Source organism: Leuciscus leuciscus (genome assembly GCF_965113295.1).
Source record: "Leuciscus leuciscus genome assembly, chromosome: 1".
In the NCBI taxonomy this organism is placed as follows: Eukaryota; Metazoa; Chordata; class Actinopteri; order Cypriniformes; family Leuciscidae; genus Leuciscus; species Leuciscus leuciscus.
The window spans coordinates 12,767,150-12,785,828 of NC_138725.1; the positions used below are offsets into that span (position 1 = coordinate 12,767,150).

Here is an 18,679-nt window from a genome sequence, read left to right on the forward strand (position 1 = left end):
TATAAGGCGCAACTGAAGATTGAACGTTTACAATTGTGGTTCTGATGCTTTCTATTTTCTCAGTGAAGAACTTCATAAAATCATTACTACTAAACTGTAACGGGATATTTTGTTCGGTTGATGTCTGTTTATTTGTTAGTCTAGCCACGGTGTTAAATAAAAACCTTGGATTGTTTTGGTTATTTTCTATTAGTTTGCGGAGGTGCTCAGCCCTGGCTGCTTTTAGGGCCTTTTTATAACGTGACGTACTGTCTTTCCACGCGATTCTAAAGACCTCTAAATTAGTTTGTTTCCATTTACGCTCTAAAATACGGGTTTCTCTCTTTAGAACATGCGTAGTATTGTTGTACCACGGTGCTTTAATTTTCTCTCTGACCTTTTTTAATCTAATAGGTGCAACAACATCCAATGTTCTAGAGAGAATAGTGCTCATAGTGCTAGTTAGTTCTTCTAGCACTTCTAGGTTAGTCATGGATAGTGGAAACCTTTTCAGTAGCAAAACAATCTTATTACTAATAATGCATCATTTTAACATCATGTGGGAAACTGCTAAAAGAAAGAAGTGAGACTAACAGTAATTCTCTCGTGTGCAAAAGTAGCCAATAAACTGTTCAGAGCAGATGTGTGTTGAGGCTGTGGTTCACAGAATTTCAACACTCATTTGATCAGAATAGAGGAAGTTACCAACCACAGGAGGAGCTGATGATGTTTAAAGGAAGAGCTGTAACTATATATAATGAAGAGAAAGACTGACAGAAACACAAAATGGCTGATAAGTGTGATCTGTGTGTGCTGGGACTGATCATTCTCTCTTCACTTCTCACAGGTAAAGAAATCTGTATTTTCTCTAAAGACATTTAGTGGAATTAGTCTGGAAAGAGTTCATTTGAACATGCTCAGTTTATTCTTGCACACATTCACGTTGTGATCTCAGAGTTGTGTATTGATACACACAGATCATACTGTATTATTCCTGATACTGGACATAGTGTCACTCAAACATCTGATGATGAAGAATTATTATGGAGGTATTTTTGGTGCAAAACTACTGGACGCCTGTGACAGTGAAATCTGTAGTTGTAGAGAATAGCCACACATGTGTATCAGTAAATTTGAAGTCACAGAGAGAAATGTTTTAAGAGTTGCAAACTTGTAGACTTTTTTTTATCTTCCACAAACACAACACAACAGTTACACCTTCTCAAATTCTTCATTGCAGGTGCACAAATCCTATTCTACAAATCACAAATTAAGAAACTCATACGCTTACATTTTTGCTACAGTTGCTGCAGTGAATATGGTGCAAAACGCATTTACACACCTGCATCAAAAAATGTGAAGTCATGGAGAAATTTGGCTCATCTGCAAATCAGTATGTGAATTCATCCAATGAGAGTTGCACACTTGTAGAATATTTTCTCACAAATGTCTTGTATATTTTTCTTGCACAAACACAAGTACATAACTACAGCTGCTTGAATCTGCTGCGACGAATCTCAAACACTGTTTTTCGCTTTCAAGTGACAAGTTTTGCGCGCTCTCCCTTTTGCACCAAGTGCACCGTGAAATGTGGGGCAAAAGTGAGTTGTGCATCTGTAGAGGCAGTGGGCGGAGCCTACATGAATATTCATGAGTTTCCCGGGCATGCGCGTGCTCATTCTAGTTCACGCTCCTCGTTTCTCAGCAGGTTTAATGGATTATTTCAAAAAATGTAAATATAGTTTCAGCACGAACTTAAACTACAATTGTGTATCGTTTTGTTAAAATTATGTACTTGTGTTTGTGCTAGAAAAATATACAAGACATTTGTGAGAAAATATTTAGATAGCATATGAATAACATGCGCAACGCGCCACTGACTTTAAACTATTTTTTCCTGGTTAGTGGCGCAATTGTTTTCTAAACCAGCAAAATAGCATGAGGGAACGTTTGCGCCGGAACACGCCTCCTTTTTTGCGCTGAACCGCCCAGGGAGCGCAAGTTCATTCCCTAGTTTAGCGACGTGCTTCTGTGGAGGGAAAAGCGCGCTTTTGTGAGGAAATAACAGGAGGATAAGTAAAAACTCAGTTTATTATAAGTGGTCAGATGTTATGACACAGATCGGGGACAAACACTCAGGTGGCAGTTGAAGCAGGGACGAGATGGCGATCCGGTGGTGGTGCGGTGATCAGCGTGCTCGAAGTGAAACTCAGGAACCGTGGAACAACCAGACGACACGAAGGAACTGACGAAATCCAGACGAAGAATGTAGCAGACGAGGCACGAGAACAGGACACTCACCGAGGAACAACCACAACGATCTGACAACATGAGAGGGAAGTTACTGGGCATATAAAGGAACCTGGGATTGAAGACAGCTGGTGACACTAATCAACACAACGAGTAACCACACCCACACAATTACACTCACGCAGACACATCAGTGAGAGACAGCCGATTCATGAACCGTGACAGCTTTGCGCGGGTGCAAAATAGGAATGATACATGCACCGGTGTACAAAGTCAATTGCGCTGGGTGCAAGAGAGGGGCCTATATGAGTCTTCTGCTTTTTCTGCTGGTAGGTTTTGTATCAATTTATTAATATATATCATAATGATCACTGAGATATACTGTGTTTCAGGTATCAGTGGAGTAGATGATGCTCATGTGCTCATCAGTTCTGGTGAAAATGTGCGTCTGTCCTGTAATAATGCTCTTTCTGACTGCAAATCAACTACATGGAACTATAACAGCTTCAGACATTCAGAGACAGTTGAACTGATTACTGAAGGGATAAAGAAGAGCGACACAGAGAGACATGAGAGACTGAGTCTGGAGTCTGACTGCTCTCTGAACATCAAGAACGTCACAGAAGAAGATTATGGATTATACGGCTGCCGACAATATGTGAATGACAGACAACAAGGAACTGATGCAAATGTTTATCTGTATGTTCTTCATGGTAAGTTTATGATTGTGTGGTCAATTTAAAAAGTAATTCTCCCTTTAAACTCAGATGATGATTGAAGAGTCTGTGATTTGTGTCTTGTGTTCAGTTTCATCATCATCATCATCATCATCATCTTCTTCTTCATCCTCACAGACTGAGATCAGTCCAGGCCACTCCGTGACTCTCTCCTGTCAGTTGTATTCATATAGATTCTCCTGTGATCATTTTGTCCGTTCTGAGGGAGTTGAGCTGTTGTGGGTGAATCAGGCTGGTGTTGATCTGAAGACAGACTCCAGATATCAGATATTATCATCATCAGATCAATATCACTGTATCACCACTCTGACTACAACACTCCTGAATGAAGATAACAACAGAGAGTGGAGATGTCAGCTTACTCGCAGAAATCAAGTCAAGACCTCAGTCAGATACACTGTCAAGTATTCAGGTGAGAAAACAGTGTTAGAAGAGCCTCATAATGTCAGTAACTCTAAGGTCTATCAGTATCACTGAACCAGAACAAACTGAGGGAACAAAAGCTTCTTTGTCTCTCACAGAAGAGTAACTCAAAGCATTGCTTCAAACTAATGAACTGCAGTGAAGTAACAGTCCAAAACGTGATGCAGGAAATAATAAAGGAATTGAAACTTGACCGCAAAAATATTAACTTTTTATGTGTAACCCTTTTCACCATAGGCTCGTGATGAGGCAAGTACGTTATACAGCAGCGTATAAAGTATTAAACCCTCTTAATCCTAATGCTTGGTAAAATGGTGAAATAGACATTCCATTGTATAATAACCCTGTCTAAGAACACTATGATTCTCACTATCTCTCTGCTTATCAATGGGTACCTGAAAGAATATTCTTGGTTTTAAAACATAGAATATTAACACAGAAAACACCGAGCTACACAAATACAATGGCTGGTGAAAGAATAAACAACAAGAACGCCATAGCTCAATTTCCTCCTTTTGTATTATGCAAAACTCACATAACAGTTGAACAGCAAAGAGCAAATATGAAAATAAAACCCAATTTGAAAGAAAAAAGAAACCCCAGGTAATAAAGTCAATGGTCTGTGATAACCTGAGTGCACTCTTATTTTTCAGTTGTTTTAGCAGGCCTGCATTAAGTTAGTTCGTTGGCGCGCTTAAGGTTGGAGCTCATAAAGTGAAGAAAGCAACAATACCTCCTGGCGTGTAGTGAAAAGCTCAGATCCTACCGCGTCTGTAACTCTCTCTGTCAGGCGAACTCCGTTTGCAAGCGGCACAGGCACAGCAAGGGTTAAACAGCTTCATCCGCCCAGCACCGACAGTCAAACAGTCCCCAATGACGAAACCGTCCGCGTCAGCCAGCGAATCTCTTCCCGATATCGTCTCCTCTCGTCCAGCAGACAAAGTGTATGCGGTCACTCCCGCGACCGTGTGACAGTAACGTTACTGAAAAACCACGAGCTAATTTAGCCAGAGAGGCTAACAGGCCTAAGCTCGTGTCACAGTCCAAAAACACACAACTCCGGTGGTGTTTCACTTTCCCTCAGTCACAAACTCCTACGCAGAGAACGCAGTTTCTGATAAACAAATTATAGTCCAACTTAAAGCGTTAAGCCCACAAACTCTGTTAATAGCAGACTAGCCCTCGTGCTCACTCTCGTGCTCAGTTTCGTTTTTTTTCGCTCCCCTTCCTGTTTCCGTTCTCGTCTCTCGCGGGATTTCACATAGTTCAACAGGATACTTTATTAGAACACTAAATCTTTAACATTAACAGATTGATTAGTGAGCTTCTCTTATGAAATGAACCATCCTTAAAACATTTTAAAGAAAACAACTCAACTGTTAAATTACCAGGCACATCTGAACAGCACAGAAATAATTAAATGATAAATCTTCTTGCATATGCATTAAACACTATCAAACAAAATACAATAACCCACATAATTCAGAAATAAACTAAATAACAAACGGACTGATATTGATCAGGTCATTACACTCTCCCCCCACCAATATAAGACATGCCCTCATGACTTGGTGCTTTAGCAATGTAAACACAACACAACATATTAGTGAGTATAACCTTAAGTGGCTTACACCTAAAAGATCACTGGGCACTTATCCATTTATAAAGGCAAGAAACATATCTTGTAATAGGAGCTTTTATAACACTTGGATGTCCTAGTGTGTCATATTTTAATATGGATGGAGCTCTTCTGACTCTCTGAGTTCTGCTGGTCAGAGTTTCAGGCTTTGTACCATCTGGTAACATTTGAGTTTCCTCATTAACAACTTCATTTCTTGGAGTCTCTTCTCTCATTTCACCTGTTTCATGTGTCCCTGTTTCTCGACTTGTCATCTCAGCAGACTCTGGTTGAGACCCTCCTTTGTCTGTTACTGTTTCCTCTGTAACCTCTTGGATTGCTTCTGGCTGTGTCACCTCTTGACGTTCAGTCACTTCATCCCACACCATATCCAGGTCCAAGCTAAATGGTTCTGACATTTCTTTTTCTTCTCCAGTCCTGTTAGCTTGGGCAGATAAGTCATAGCACATCTCACTTTCTTCATCCTCAGAATCTGTGTACTCTTTCCCATGACAATTATCTGGCTTTTCTTCTTTGTCTTTGTTCTCTGATGTCTCCGATGAAACCTTGCTTCTCTCTGACACACGGTTACGAAGTTTATGAAGTCTCTTTCGTTTCTTTCGAAGGACTCTCACACCAGGTACAGGGTCAACATCAGGTGTCGGATCCAGGCATGCATTTTGTCCAAGAGGCAGGATGTGATTTCGGTGGAGAATTTTGATAGGTCCATTTCCATCTTCTGGTCTCAACCGAAACACTGGTAAGTTTGGCATCTGACTGTCCACCACATAAGGATTTGAAGCCCAGCGGTCTGCTAACTTATGCTTCCCCTGCAACCCTAGGTTCCTTATCAGGACTCTGTCTCCAGGCAACAGCTGTGAACACCGAATCTTCTGGTCATACCTCCGTTTATTTCCTTCGTTCTGCTTGGCAGCAATGGACTCAGCAAGTTCATAGGCAGCTTTTAACTCCTTTCTCATCTCAGTTACATACTTTAGGTAAGTTCCCTGCCGTGTGTCATCGCTGGATGTCCCAAAACACAAATCCACTGGGAGCCTTGCCTCACGCCCGAACATAAGGTAATAGGGCGAAAACCCAGTAGCCTCATTCGAAGTGCAGTTGTAGGCATGGACAAGGTGTCCAATGTGCTGACTCCATTTCTTCTTACTACTTGGCTCCAGAGTCCCGAGCATGTTTAACAAAGTCCTATTAAACCTCTCAGGCTGGGGGTCTCCTTGAGGATGGTAGGGCGTAGTTCTTGATTTTTCAATCCCAAGTGTGCCAAGAACCTCATGTACAAGCCGACTCTCAAAATCTCTCCCTTGATCACTGTGCATCCTCTTTGGCAATCCATAATGGACAAAGTACTTTTCTATCAACACCTTCGCCACCGTAGAGGCTTTCTGGTCTCTCGTTGGAAAAGCTTGGGCATAGCGGGTGTAGTGATCAGTAATAACCAGAACATTTTCTGTATTGCTTGAATCGGGTTCAATGGACAAAAAGTCCATACAGACAAGGTCCAGTGGTCCATCACTTTGCAAATGAGACAGCGGAGCAGCTTTCTTGGGTAGCGTCTTTCTCTTTATGCAACGGATACAGGACTTGCAGTAGTCTTCGACATCTGACTTCATCCGTGGCCAGTAGAATCTATCTTTAATTAGGCCGTAGGTTTTGTCAAGGCCTAAATGACCACAGTCATCATGCAGAGAGGTTGTTACCATCTTCCTATACTTTTCTGGCAAAACTAGCTGACAGCGAGGGGGTTTTCCAGGAGGACTTGTGACTCGATACATGACTCCTTTCCGTATCTTTAACCGATCCCATTCTCTCAACAACAGAGAGCAGGTTGGATGCTTTGTCTTGTCAACTCGTGTCAAATCTCCTTTGTTGAGAGCTAACCATATCTCACCAATGCCAGCACATTCTTGCTGAGCATTTGACAGCTCAGTAGAACTCAGAATGGGCATCTCCTTTACACTCAAGGTAGACATATTACAGTAGGCTTGCGGGATAGCATGTGAAGAGGGTCCTAATTGGTCAATTGCCCTACTAGGACATGGATTTCTACGTTTATTCACTTCAACCATCTGACACATGGCTCTCACACCGGCTGCAGATATGTCTTTCCGTTCCGGTACTTGAGTGAGCGTAGGATGTGGCCGACGAGACAGAGCATCTGCATCAATGTTTTGAACTCCTGACCTGTACTTGAGACTGAAGTCATACGTGGACAATGCCGCAAGCCAACGGTGACCTGTGGCATCCAGCTTGGCCGACGTCAGCACATAGGTCAACGGGTTGTTGTCTGTTCTCACCTCAAACTTTGTCCCATACAGGTAATCGTGCAGTTTGTCCACTACCGCCCACTTCAAAGCCAGAAACTCTAATTTATGAGCAGGGTAATGTCGCTCAGATGGGGTTAGGCTTCTACTGACGAAAGCAACGGGTCTTAACCCTTCACCTTGATCCTGGTATAACACGCCACCTAGCCCTTCTTGGCTGGCGTCCACATGTAACACATAGGGAAGCTGAGGGTTTGCAAAAGCTAACACCGGGGCTTGAGTAAGTCTCTGCTTCAACTCTACAAAGGCTGTCTCACACTTGTCATCCCACCTACTACCAAAAGGCTCTGATGGGTTCAGGTAGAGGTTATCCTTTTTTTCTTTGGATTTCTTGGCAACTGGTGGGTAACCGGACAACAGTTGGTTCAACGGATAGGCAACTTTGGAGTAATCTTTCACAAAGCGTCTATAGTATCCACAGAAGCCAAGAAATGATCGCAAAGCAGTCACAGTGTTTGGCCGGGGCCATGTGGTTACTGCTTCAGTCTTCTCTGGATCAGTAGACACTCCGTCTTGAGATATAATGTGCCCCACGTAAGTCACTGACGGTTGACAAAACTGGCATTTATCCAGCGACAACTTGAGACCCTCATCCTTCAAGCGGTCCAGTACCTTTAACAACCTATCCTCATGCTCTTCGAGTGTTGCTCCAAACACGATGAGATCATCCAGATATACCAAGACTTCCAGCAAGTTCATATCCCCAACAGTTTGTTCCATGATTCGTTGAAAGGTTGCTGGAGCCCCTGACACTCCTTGTGGCATCCTTTCAAATTGGTAGAAACCCGCTGGGCAGATGAAGGCCGTCTTCTCTTTATCGGAGTCACTCATAGGCACCTGATAATATCCACTCCGGAGGTCTAACACACTAAACCACTTGCTTCCGTTGAGACAGGCCAGTGCGTCTTCGATCCTCGGTACTGTGTACTGATCTGGAACAGTGCGTCGATTTAGGGTCCTGAAGTCCACACACATCCTTATTTTACCTGTCTTCTTTCTCACCACCACTATAGGTGAGGCATACGGACTTCTTGATTCGGTGATGATCCCAGCATCTTTAAGCTGTGACAGATGTTGTCTCAATGCCTCTAGATCAGCAGGCGCAAGTCGGCGAGACCTCTCTCGAAAAGGTTTGTCCTCTGTGGTTTTGATAGCGTGATGTGCACTTTTACAGCAACCAACATCAAACTCATGGGTAGAGAAAACCTCATGTCGTTCCATCATTTTGCCCACCAATCTCTCCTTCCACTCCTCAGGGACTGGTGAATCTCCGAAGTTAAAGGAAGATGGGGTCAATTTTCCTGCTGACTCAGTGTTAGGCTTTTGGCTTACAGAAGACGAGGACACCACATCTACTGGAAACAGGTGAGCAACCGGCATTCCTCGGGTCAAGGTAACTTCTTTTTTCGATACATTCCTGACCAGCACAGTGATTTTCTTTGACATTACAACAGTGGGTACCTGCAACTCTGGTCTGACCAAAAACTCTCCTGAAAACCTTGGATCATCGCCGGGTTCTTCAGGTGAGTCCACCAGAATGGCTTGAGCACGTGGAATCCCTCGAAACTTTGGCACACCTGTCACTCGAGCTACCCCTCCAGGGCGCACAGTAATGGGTTTACTTTGTGTGAACCACACAGTTCCTCTCTTGTGGTTGTCATCATCATCAGGTAGGCATTCTAACAGCTGTTCAAAAGCCCTTTTGAAAGCGGGATGAATGTGCATGCAAAAGCTGACTAAATTCTCTCCTATTCTCTCTTTACAGCTCTTCAGTAGTCGTCTCACTGTGGGTGTATTTGTGCCAACAAGTATGAACGCTTCACCTCTCACAACTGGGTCAGGACACACCAACACAAGGGCATCAATAGTCTCAGTAACTCCAATGTCAGCTTCCAAAAACTCCAGCTTAAGTGACAAATAACCATCATATGGGTAATCAGCAGGACTGAGGCCCCATATCTGCAAGGCACTGATAGGTGTCAATGGCAGGTGTGTCAAGTATCTGTCGTAGAAGGATCTGTACAGCAAAGTCACTTGAGAACCAGTATCGAGTATAGCTTTAGCATAGATGCCTTCAATCTGCACTGGTACAGCAGAACTTGGCCCCACTAAGCCCTCAGGTATAGTGTCTTTCACTTTCTCATCTGGTTTAAAGCACTTGGTGGAACGTGTTTTCACCACAGGGAAGCCAGGCCGTTCCTTTACTGGTTCCCGCGGTAGTTTCCCGACTTCTTTGTCAGTTTGATGAGACGCTTGTTGACCCTCTTGAGATTTTCTTCACCATCACATTCCCTTTTGAAATGTCCATCCTCCCCACATCTATAGCAAAATATCCCTGGTCTATCTTCCTCAGTGCCAGCTCTTTGCAGTGTTTCACTCCTCCTTTGTCTAGCCTTGGCAGGGATTTCAAATTGTGGACCTTGGGTATCTGGCGGGGATGTTACTGTAGCAGCTTTAAGGCTAATCATTTCTGCTTTCATAACAGTAATGTCTCTTCTGAGTTGTTCCACTTCAGGATCAACTTTAGTTTCAGGAGTGGTCCTGGGGACAGGAGTAACAGTCAGTGACGTCACTGGGCTTTTGACATCATTCCTACTTTGAAGCATGTCCTCTTCCTCTCGGACCTCTTTCAATAAGTCACTGAAGGTAGGTGGTTCACGCAGCTTATGTGTCATGCGAATGCGAAGGGCAATCATGTCTTGTGGCAAGGCACCTCTCACAATCTGCTCGATGCGAAGTCGATTCATTTCCGACAGCTGCACCCCTCCTTTCCTGAAAACACAGTGTAACAGTTTATCTAGCCTCATCAAATAGGCGGACAGCTTCTCACCTTCACATTGAAGTGTGTGTCGGAATCTAATAAGAAGATCAGATGGACTTTCAGTTGTTCCAAAAGCTGTCTCCAGAGCTTGCATGTAGTCATATGAAGTAGCAGAAGGGTTCTGTGCTCGTAGAAACCTCACTATGTCAGCAGCTGGACCTTTAAGACTTTCCACTACCCTCTGTTTTTTCACATTGTCACTGCATTGCCATTCCTCCAATAAATGCATAGTCTGCTCTGCCCAAGCGTCATATTCTTCTTCCCCACTGGGGGTGGGTCTCACACCAGAAAACATGCGGAGCTTCCTATAACTTTGAGTATCAGCAGGTGCAGTGTTACATTTGTCCACCAGGGAACTTATGGCATTGATCAGGGCAGTGTTCATGTCAAGAGGCGAAGGGTTAAGCAAGCCTTTCACATCAGTAATAGTCTTTCCTTCATGCTTCAAAAAGGACAACAGCTTGGCTTCAAAACCTTCACCTTCCGCGAGAACAGGGAGCACATGAACAGGCCAAGGACCAGCTTTTCCAGGGAGCCCAACACAGTCAGGTATAGTCTGCTTAGTAAGATCAGTGGATGTCTGAATCAGCACAAACTGGGTTTTGGAAGCCACATCTAGACAGCGATCCATTATTTTAGCAATTCCAAAAGCTTTAACAAGACTCAAAGCTTGAAGCAGAACATCATCTGTGATATTGGCATCGAAACCACTTAACACTACTGCATTCTCACGAGCTATTTGCTTCCTTTAACACCAAGCTTCAATCTCATCAACATCCATTTTGTGTGCTTAGAATTGATAAGTGAGAAAGAAAGAGAAAAAAATTAAACTGTTAGCAGTACAGACCACTCAAATATGAGATTACAATAGCAGTTTGAAATCTGCGCACAACATCCCGGACGAGCCCCCAAAAATGTAACCCTTTTCACCATAGGCTCGTGATGAGGCAAGTACGTTATACAGCAGCGTATAAAGTATTAAACCCTCTTAATCCTAATGCTTGGTAAAATGGTGAAAGAGACATTCCATTGTATAATAACCCTGTCTAAGAACACTATGATTCTCACTATCTCTCTGCTTATCAATGGGTACCTGAAAGAATATTCTTGGTTTTAAAACATAGAATATTAACACAGAAAACACCGAGCTACACAAATACAATGGCTGGTGAAAGAATAAACAACAAGAACGCCATAGCTCAATTTCCTCCTTTTGTATTATGCAAAACTCACATAACAGTTGAACAGCAAAGAGCAAATATGAAAATAAAACCCAATTTGAAAGAAAAAAGAAACCCCAGGTAATAAAGTCAATGGTCTGTGATAACCTGAGTGCACTCTTATTTTTCAGTTGTTTTAGCAGGCCTGCATTAAGTTAGTTCGTTGGCGCGCTTAAGGTTGGAGCTCATAAAGTGAAGAAAGCAACAATACCTCCTGGCGTGTAGTGAAAAGCTCAGATCCTACCGCGTCTGTAACTCTCTCTGTCAGGCGAACTCCGTTTGCAAGCGGCACAGGCACAGCAAGGATTCTCTTCCCGATATCGTCTCCTCTCGTCCAGCAGACAAAGTGTATGCGGTCACTCCCGCGACCGTGTGACAGTAACGTTACTGAAAAACCACGAGCTAATTTAGCCAGAGAGGCTAACAGGCCTAAGCTCGTGTCACAGTCCAAAAACACACAACTCCGGTGGTGTTTCACTTTCCCTCAGTCACAAACTCCTACGCAGAGAACGCAGTTTCTGATAAACAAATTATAGTCCAACTTAAAGCGTTAAGCCCACAAACTCTGTTAATAGCAGACTAGCCCTCGTGCTCAGTTTCGTTTTTTTTCTCTCCCCTTCCTGTTTCCGTTCTCGTCTCTCGCGGGATTTCACATAGTTCAACAGGATACTTTATTAGAACACTAAATCTTTAACATTAACAGATTGATTAGTGAGCTTCTCTTATGAAATGAACCATCCTTAAAACATTTTAAAGAAAACAACTCAACTGTTAAATTACCAGGCACATCTGAACAGCACAGAAATAATTAAATGATAAATCTTCTTGCATATGCATTAAACACTATCAAACAAAATACAATAACCCACATAATTCAGAAATAAACAAAATAACAAAAGGACTGATATTGATCAGGTCATTACATATGTAATGTGATGATCATAGTTATAATATGATGGTCATATTGTACAGTATTAATGATCTGAACTAACATTCATCTTCACAGCTCAAGCTGATTCAACGACAGCAGTGAATCCAGTCCACATCACACACTCTCAGGATCCCTCAACTAGAAACACACACGTCTCTAAAGGTACATCATCACTGTCTTTCTCACATCAGTGCTTTTCAGTGCATAATGCTAGAGTTATCTTCAGTGTTACTCATCAAAATATGACTGTCATATTCTACAGTATGATTGTCACATTGAGTTGTTGTTTTAGTTTCATTTCATGGACTTTTATGGTGTGTCCCGATTAGCGTACTTATGCATATTCTAGGACATGTTTAGTATAAATGGTGAGAGTAGTGTTCATATAACACTCCGGTTCTTTCACTCGATTCTCCCAGAAAGCATCACATGAAGACGATATGTTGAGCTCATCCATGCAGCGCATTCATTGTAGATCCATGAAAAACACCAAACAGACATAAAATACTGCTCATCCAGTCTTTTTTTGAAGAAAAGGTGCATACTTTTTAGTGTGTAGCAGAAGAGTAGACATGTTTTGGGACAAATTATCACATCAAACAATTGCATCTTTAATGGTTGCTCTCTGTCGATTAGTTACATGCATCCTGTCACGCAAACTGACCTGCCAATCATCTTGCAATGTGTTGCTATGGCTGCTGGTCAAGCAAATGTTTGTCCTTTGTTTCTGTTTTATGTAATTGTAAATATATCTATTAAAATGCTGATATTGTCGTCTATAACTCCTCCGCTGTCCTGTATCTCGTCTCTCATTGGCTGTCAGTCATCGCTGATGTAGTTTTCAGTCAGAACACATTCACACCACAGGATTGTGAATCACCGACAGGTCCAGATATTTAGCATGCCAAATATCTCACGGGCGTCTGCGACTCGTCTGCAATTCTCTCAGATTGCGTCTTTGATAATTCACACTGCGTGATTGTCACTAAAGTGAACGAGCACCGATTTGCCAGTGATTTTGGGCATTTGTCGGTGATCTCACAAAACCTGTTGGTGAGCGAAAATCAGGGCTAATATCGTTCAGTGTGAACTCAGCATAAGGCTGTGGCTGAAGTCAGTTGTAGTTCTTGTGTTTCTCTTTTCTTCAGTGATTCTGCTTGTTAACAGCAGGTGTTCATCACTAATGCTCAATCATCACTTTAATCACTTTATCATCTCATTAACTTTAACTCTGATTCAGAGTTACTTTAACACTCTTTAGAGTGGGACCATATGTAGGATTCTGGGGATTTTGCTGTGTGTTCTCATGTTGGATTTCTCTCTTTAGTTTAGTAAAATAAAGTTTAAGCTGCTAGGTTTGCTACGCTTCACCTCTTCTTCTCCTCATTCTGGATATTATTATGATGCATCTCAACTAACATTCATCCTTTTCAGCTCAAGCTGATATGACAACTCCAGGCACAGACTCTCAGGATCATTGGAATAAAAACACACAAGGTACATAATCACAGTGTTTTGTCTTTGTCTATAATTGTCCCCAATCTGCCCTGTCCGTCTCTGACTCTGTCCTCAATCTCTTCTTCAGTCATAGTGATTTCTGTCGCTGCAGTCGCTGTTCTCCTTCTTGCTCTTCTCTGGCTGATCTGCAGAAAAAGAGCTGGTGAGTTTTCAGATTTACTCCTTTACAACAATTAAAAACAGTTCAGATGAGCAAACAAACACATCATGTTCAGACTGTAAGTATCATAGAAACATGTGGATTATATGAAATTCTCAAACAGAAGTTTATTCCTGCTGAGAAATCCTGAAATGTCAATCTCACGGAGTTATCAAGTCAACAATCATTTTTTATTATTCATTTGAATGCTTCAACAAAATCTGATTGTTGAAAAATCTTAATGCTTAACATTGTGTTTTTCATGTGTGTTTGATCATAAATACTCATATTTCATGAGGCACTTGTTTTCAGATAATAAAAGAGGGACTGGCGACTCTGCGGTGAGTTCAGTAATGCAGTGATTTAGATTTGATTACTGTCTTTAAAGCTCAATAAAGTGTCATTCATGCAGTTTAACTGTTTGTTCTGAAGGTCAAAGATGAGAATGATCATAAAGGGACGTATGAGACGATCAACATGTCCATTCCTCCCGCTGCAAGAGCCAATGTGAGTCCACTAAATCATCAAACATTACGTTCACTGTCTGTTCAATAATGTGATTTAAAAGCTTTTGTGTTATTCTACATATTATAGTGAGAGATATGTCTGTTCTGTGTGTTAAACTTGACTCTCTGCACGTTTGCATTGATGTTTAGGAGCAGACAGATGATGTGACTTATTCTGAGGTCACTTCTTCCAATACAAAGCCAGTAAAATCACTCAATGTGAGTAGATACCAGCACATGAGTTTGACTCTCAGATAAATTAAGCTCATGCTCTAATAATAATAATAATAATAATAATAATAATAATCGCTGTGGTTCAAACATTGATGGACAGAATCTGTTCTTTCAGGATCATGATGATACAGTGACTTATGCTGCCATCAGAGGAAGAGAAGATCAACCGCAGGATGAACTTTACGCCTCTGTGAACAAGAACAAGACCTTCACAAATAAACATTAATGATACAGATCATGAGCTCATCATATCAGGAGCAGACGGGAAGTTTTTATCTCTCTGGTGTTTGGAGGAATTATATATTTGTGTGTGAACGAGCAGATATTTGTTGAATGTCCTGTGAATATGAATGAGATTTATGTGAATCATCATCTGGTCAGAGCACAGAATCTCATCTATATCATCACAGCTACAGTAAAGTTAGAGACTGAAGCCCTGATGTGTTTTCATACAGGCCAGAATCAATCTAGTGTCTCTTCCATTCCTGTAAAAACAGACGTAACTAAACTTGCTCTTGTTAGCAGGAAAGTTTCAAAGTTAGAATTCACGTTTTAAATGAATACTTGTATGAAGGTAAAAGAGTGGCAAAATTCAAGAGCTTCTAGACTTGAATTTGAGAACAAAATATTAATAGCGTCGAATAAAAAAAATATATATCGGTCATCTACAGCTTTAAGATGGTATGAGCTTCTGGAGTCGGGATTTCATCCCAGTTATAGGAATTTCGATCTTTGTTTTGTTGACTGAGAAGAAGGCCTTAGGTTTCCATGATTTGGTTGGATGTTGCTTCTCGGCTCTGAAAGGTGCAGTGCTGGAAGTTGAGAGGGAAAAAGCTGGGATCGTTCCTCATCTCTGACCCCATGCCTAAGTCGGATATAAGCTACAGCAATCAGCTTCACTAAACGACTGAAAGTGCTCTTTTAACACAGACATTTAAAAGGACAGAAGGATGGATTTTCTGCTTCGAGTGAACTTATATTTATATTCTCTTGATGTCTATGTTGTTTTCTATAAATATTCAGATATAAGTGACCAAAAAAGCCATTTTAAAGTGGTTAAAACATCCGACTGGTAAAATTTTGTGTGCTTTCCTCTATTTTAAAACCTGTATGTTTAGCAGTAACTACAAAGCTATTTGAAAAAAAAAAAAGAAAAAAAAAAAAGACTTATTTTCAATAAAAAAAAAATAAAGACAAAAAAAGACTGACCAAGGACGTTCTTAATAATAACTGTTACGCAACGGCTCCGAGACTCGAAGGTGAAGATCCAAATGCAGTTTATTTACAGAGTAGTCGTACAGGCAGGGTCATCAACAGCGAACAGATCAAAGGAGGAAACACAGAGAATATCCAAATAACAGGCAGAGGTCAGGGCAGGCAGCAATAATCAGAGTCCAATAAACAATCCGAGTCAGGCCAGGCAGAGAAACGATCAGGAAACGGTGAAACAGTCCAAGGTCAGCAAAACAAGAATCAAACACGGGAAAATAACGCTCAGAAATGTTGTAACAGTAAAACATTCAGAGTGAATGTGAAAACCAGGTATTTATGGTGTGAGTGAAACAAGGTGATAAGACACAGGTGAATGAGATGAGTGCTGATGAGTCCGGGCAGTGAGTTATGGGAAATGTAGTTTGTGAGGAAGTGATCATAGTCTATTATGGAGCGCCCTCTGGTGGCTCTCAAGGGCACTCCAGCTGGTTATCGTTACATAGCCCCTCCCCAAAGAGCAGCTTCCAGACGCTCCAAAACTGTCCAGGTGGGAGGTGGCCCGGAGGCGGATCCGGGGGCGGGATGGAGGGCCAGGTCCGTGGAGCGGAAGAGGACCTTGAGACTGCGGTAGGGCGGAAGGCCAGGGCGGAGCAGGCTGTGCAGGCGGAGCAGGCTGTGCAGGCGGCCAGGGCGGAGCAGGCTGTGCAGGCGGCCAGGGCGGAGCAGGCTGTGCAGGCGGCCAGGGCGGAGACGACACTTCAGGCGGCCAGGGAGGAGACGACCCTTCAGGCGGCCAGGGAGGCGACCATGGCACAGGAACAGACACCGGCTCAGGAACAGGAACAGACACAGAGACAGGAACAGACACCGGCTCAGGGACAGGAACAGACACTGGCTCAGGGACAGGAACAGACACCGGCTCAGCGGCGGCCATCTTGTCTGAAGACACTGGCTCGGCGGAGACCATCTTGTCCTGAGACACTGGCTCGGCGGTGACCATCTTGTCCTGAGACACTGGCTCGGCGGAGACCCTCTTGTCCTGAGACACTGGCTCGGCGGTGGCCATCTTGTCCTGAGACACAGGCGTGGAGTCGGCCATCTTGTCCTGAGACACAGGCGTGGAGTCAGCCATCTTGTCCGAAGACACAGGCGTGGAGTCGGCCATCTTGTCCGAAGACACAGGCGCAGAAAGAGGAAGAGGAACAGATTCAGGCTCAGTATCAGGATCAGATTCAGGCTCAGGAACAGATTCAGTCTCGGCGGGACGAGACTCTTGGCGAGCGGACGTGACGTGAAGCTCAGTCTCTGGATCGGCTGACGTGACGTGAAGCTCAGTCTCTGGATCGGCAGACGTGAGGTGAAGCTCAGTCTCTGGATCGGCAGAAGTGACGTGAAGTTCAGTCTCTGGATCGGCAGAAGTGACGTGAAGCTCAGTCTCTGGATCGGCAGAAGTGACGTGAAGCTCAGTCTCTGGGTCAGGATCAGAACGCTCTGAGCTTGACGGGACCAGCGGCGGCGAGGGCTTTGAGCTGGGTAGGACCAGCGGCGAAGAGGGCTTTGAGCTGGACAGGACCAGTGATGAAGAGGGCTCTGAGCTGGACGGAACCAGCGATGAAGAGGGCTCTGAGCTGGACGGAACCAGCGATGAAGAGGGCTCTGAGCTGGACGGGACCAGCAGTGAAAGCTCTGTGCTGGACGGGACCAGCAGTGAAGGCTCTGTGCTGGCGGGAACAGCAGTGAAGGCTCTAGCTTGGCGGGCATGTCGCTTGCTGTCTCAGGCGCGGCGGGCATGACGCGTACTGCCTTGGCTTCGGCAGATCTGGCGTGAAGTGCAGGCTCGGCTGGACTGGCGTGAAGTGCAGGCTCGGCTGGACTGGCGTGAAGTGCAGGCTCGGCTGGACTGGCGTGAAGTGCAGGCTCGGCTGGACTGGCGTGAAGTGCAGGCTCGGCTGGACTGTCGTGGAGAAGCTCAGCCTCGGAGGACGTGACAGGATGAGGATGAGGATGAGGAATGAGGGCTAATGTGGGAGTACCATGCTTCTCCTCCGTGATCCCCACAGCATAGGCAGAACCACTCAGTTGCAGGGCCAAATAAATATAAAATCCTAAAGTCCATTGGGGATTGTGCAGTGGCATAGCGGAGCTGAGCGGCTCGGATAGCCCTCCACGAAAAAATATCATAAGGCATACCTCATCCATAGAAGTCAGGTGAGCAAGCTCCAGAAAGTCAACAATGTAACTCTCGATGGTTTGATCTCCTTGACGGAGACGCATAATCTTGACTGCTGGATTCATGATGGTGAGTTCTCAGCTGCTGGATCTATGTGTGGCGAAGTCTTCTGTTACGCAACGGCTCCGAGACTCGAAGGTGAAGATCCAAATGCAGTTTATTTACAGAGTAGTCGTACAGGCAGGGTCATCAACAGCGAACAGATCAAAGGAGGAAACACAGAGAATATCCAAATAACAGGCAGAGGTCAGGGCAGGCAGCAATAATCAGAGTCCAATAAACAATCCGAGTCAGGCCAGGCAGAGAAACGATCAGGAAACGGTGAAACAGTCCAAGGTCAGCAAAACAAGAATCAAACACGGGAAAATAACGCTCAGAAATGTTGTAACAGTAAAACAAGACTTCGCACTGAGTGAATGTGAAAACCAGGTATTTATGGTGTGAGTGAAACAAGGTGATAAGACACAGGTGAATGAGATGAGTGCTGATGAGTCCGGGCAGTGAGTTATGGGAAATGTA

General features: G+C 43.6%; 1 protein-coding gene across 1 annotated transcript; it reads left to right on the forward strand.

Annotated features, from left to right (window-relative positions):
* Positions 1-761: 761 nt before the first annotated feature.
* LOC309501224 (uncharacterized protein) lies at positions 762-15,090 on the forward strand. The gene is made up of 10 exons (XM_082173302.1): positions 762-826; positions 2,622-2,942; positions 3,037-3,378; positions 12,397-12,483; positions 13,756-13,818; positions 13,907-13,981; positions 14,291-14,319; positions 14,411-14,485; positions 14,635-14,703; positions 14,834-15,090. The coding sequence occupies exons 1-10, from the start codon at positions 766-768 to the stop codon at positions 14,942-14,944; spliced, it is 1,233 nt and encodes a 410-aa protein (XP_082029428.1). The 5' UTR covers positions 762-765; the 3' UTR covers positions 14,945-15,090.
* Positions 15,091-18,679: the final 3,589 nt, after the last annotated feature.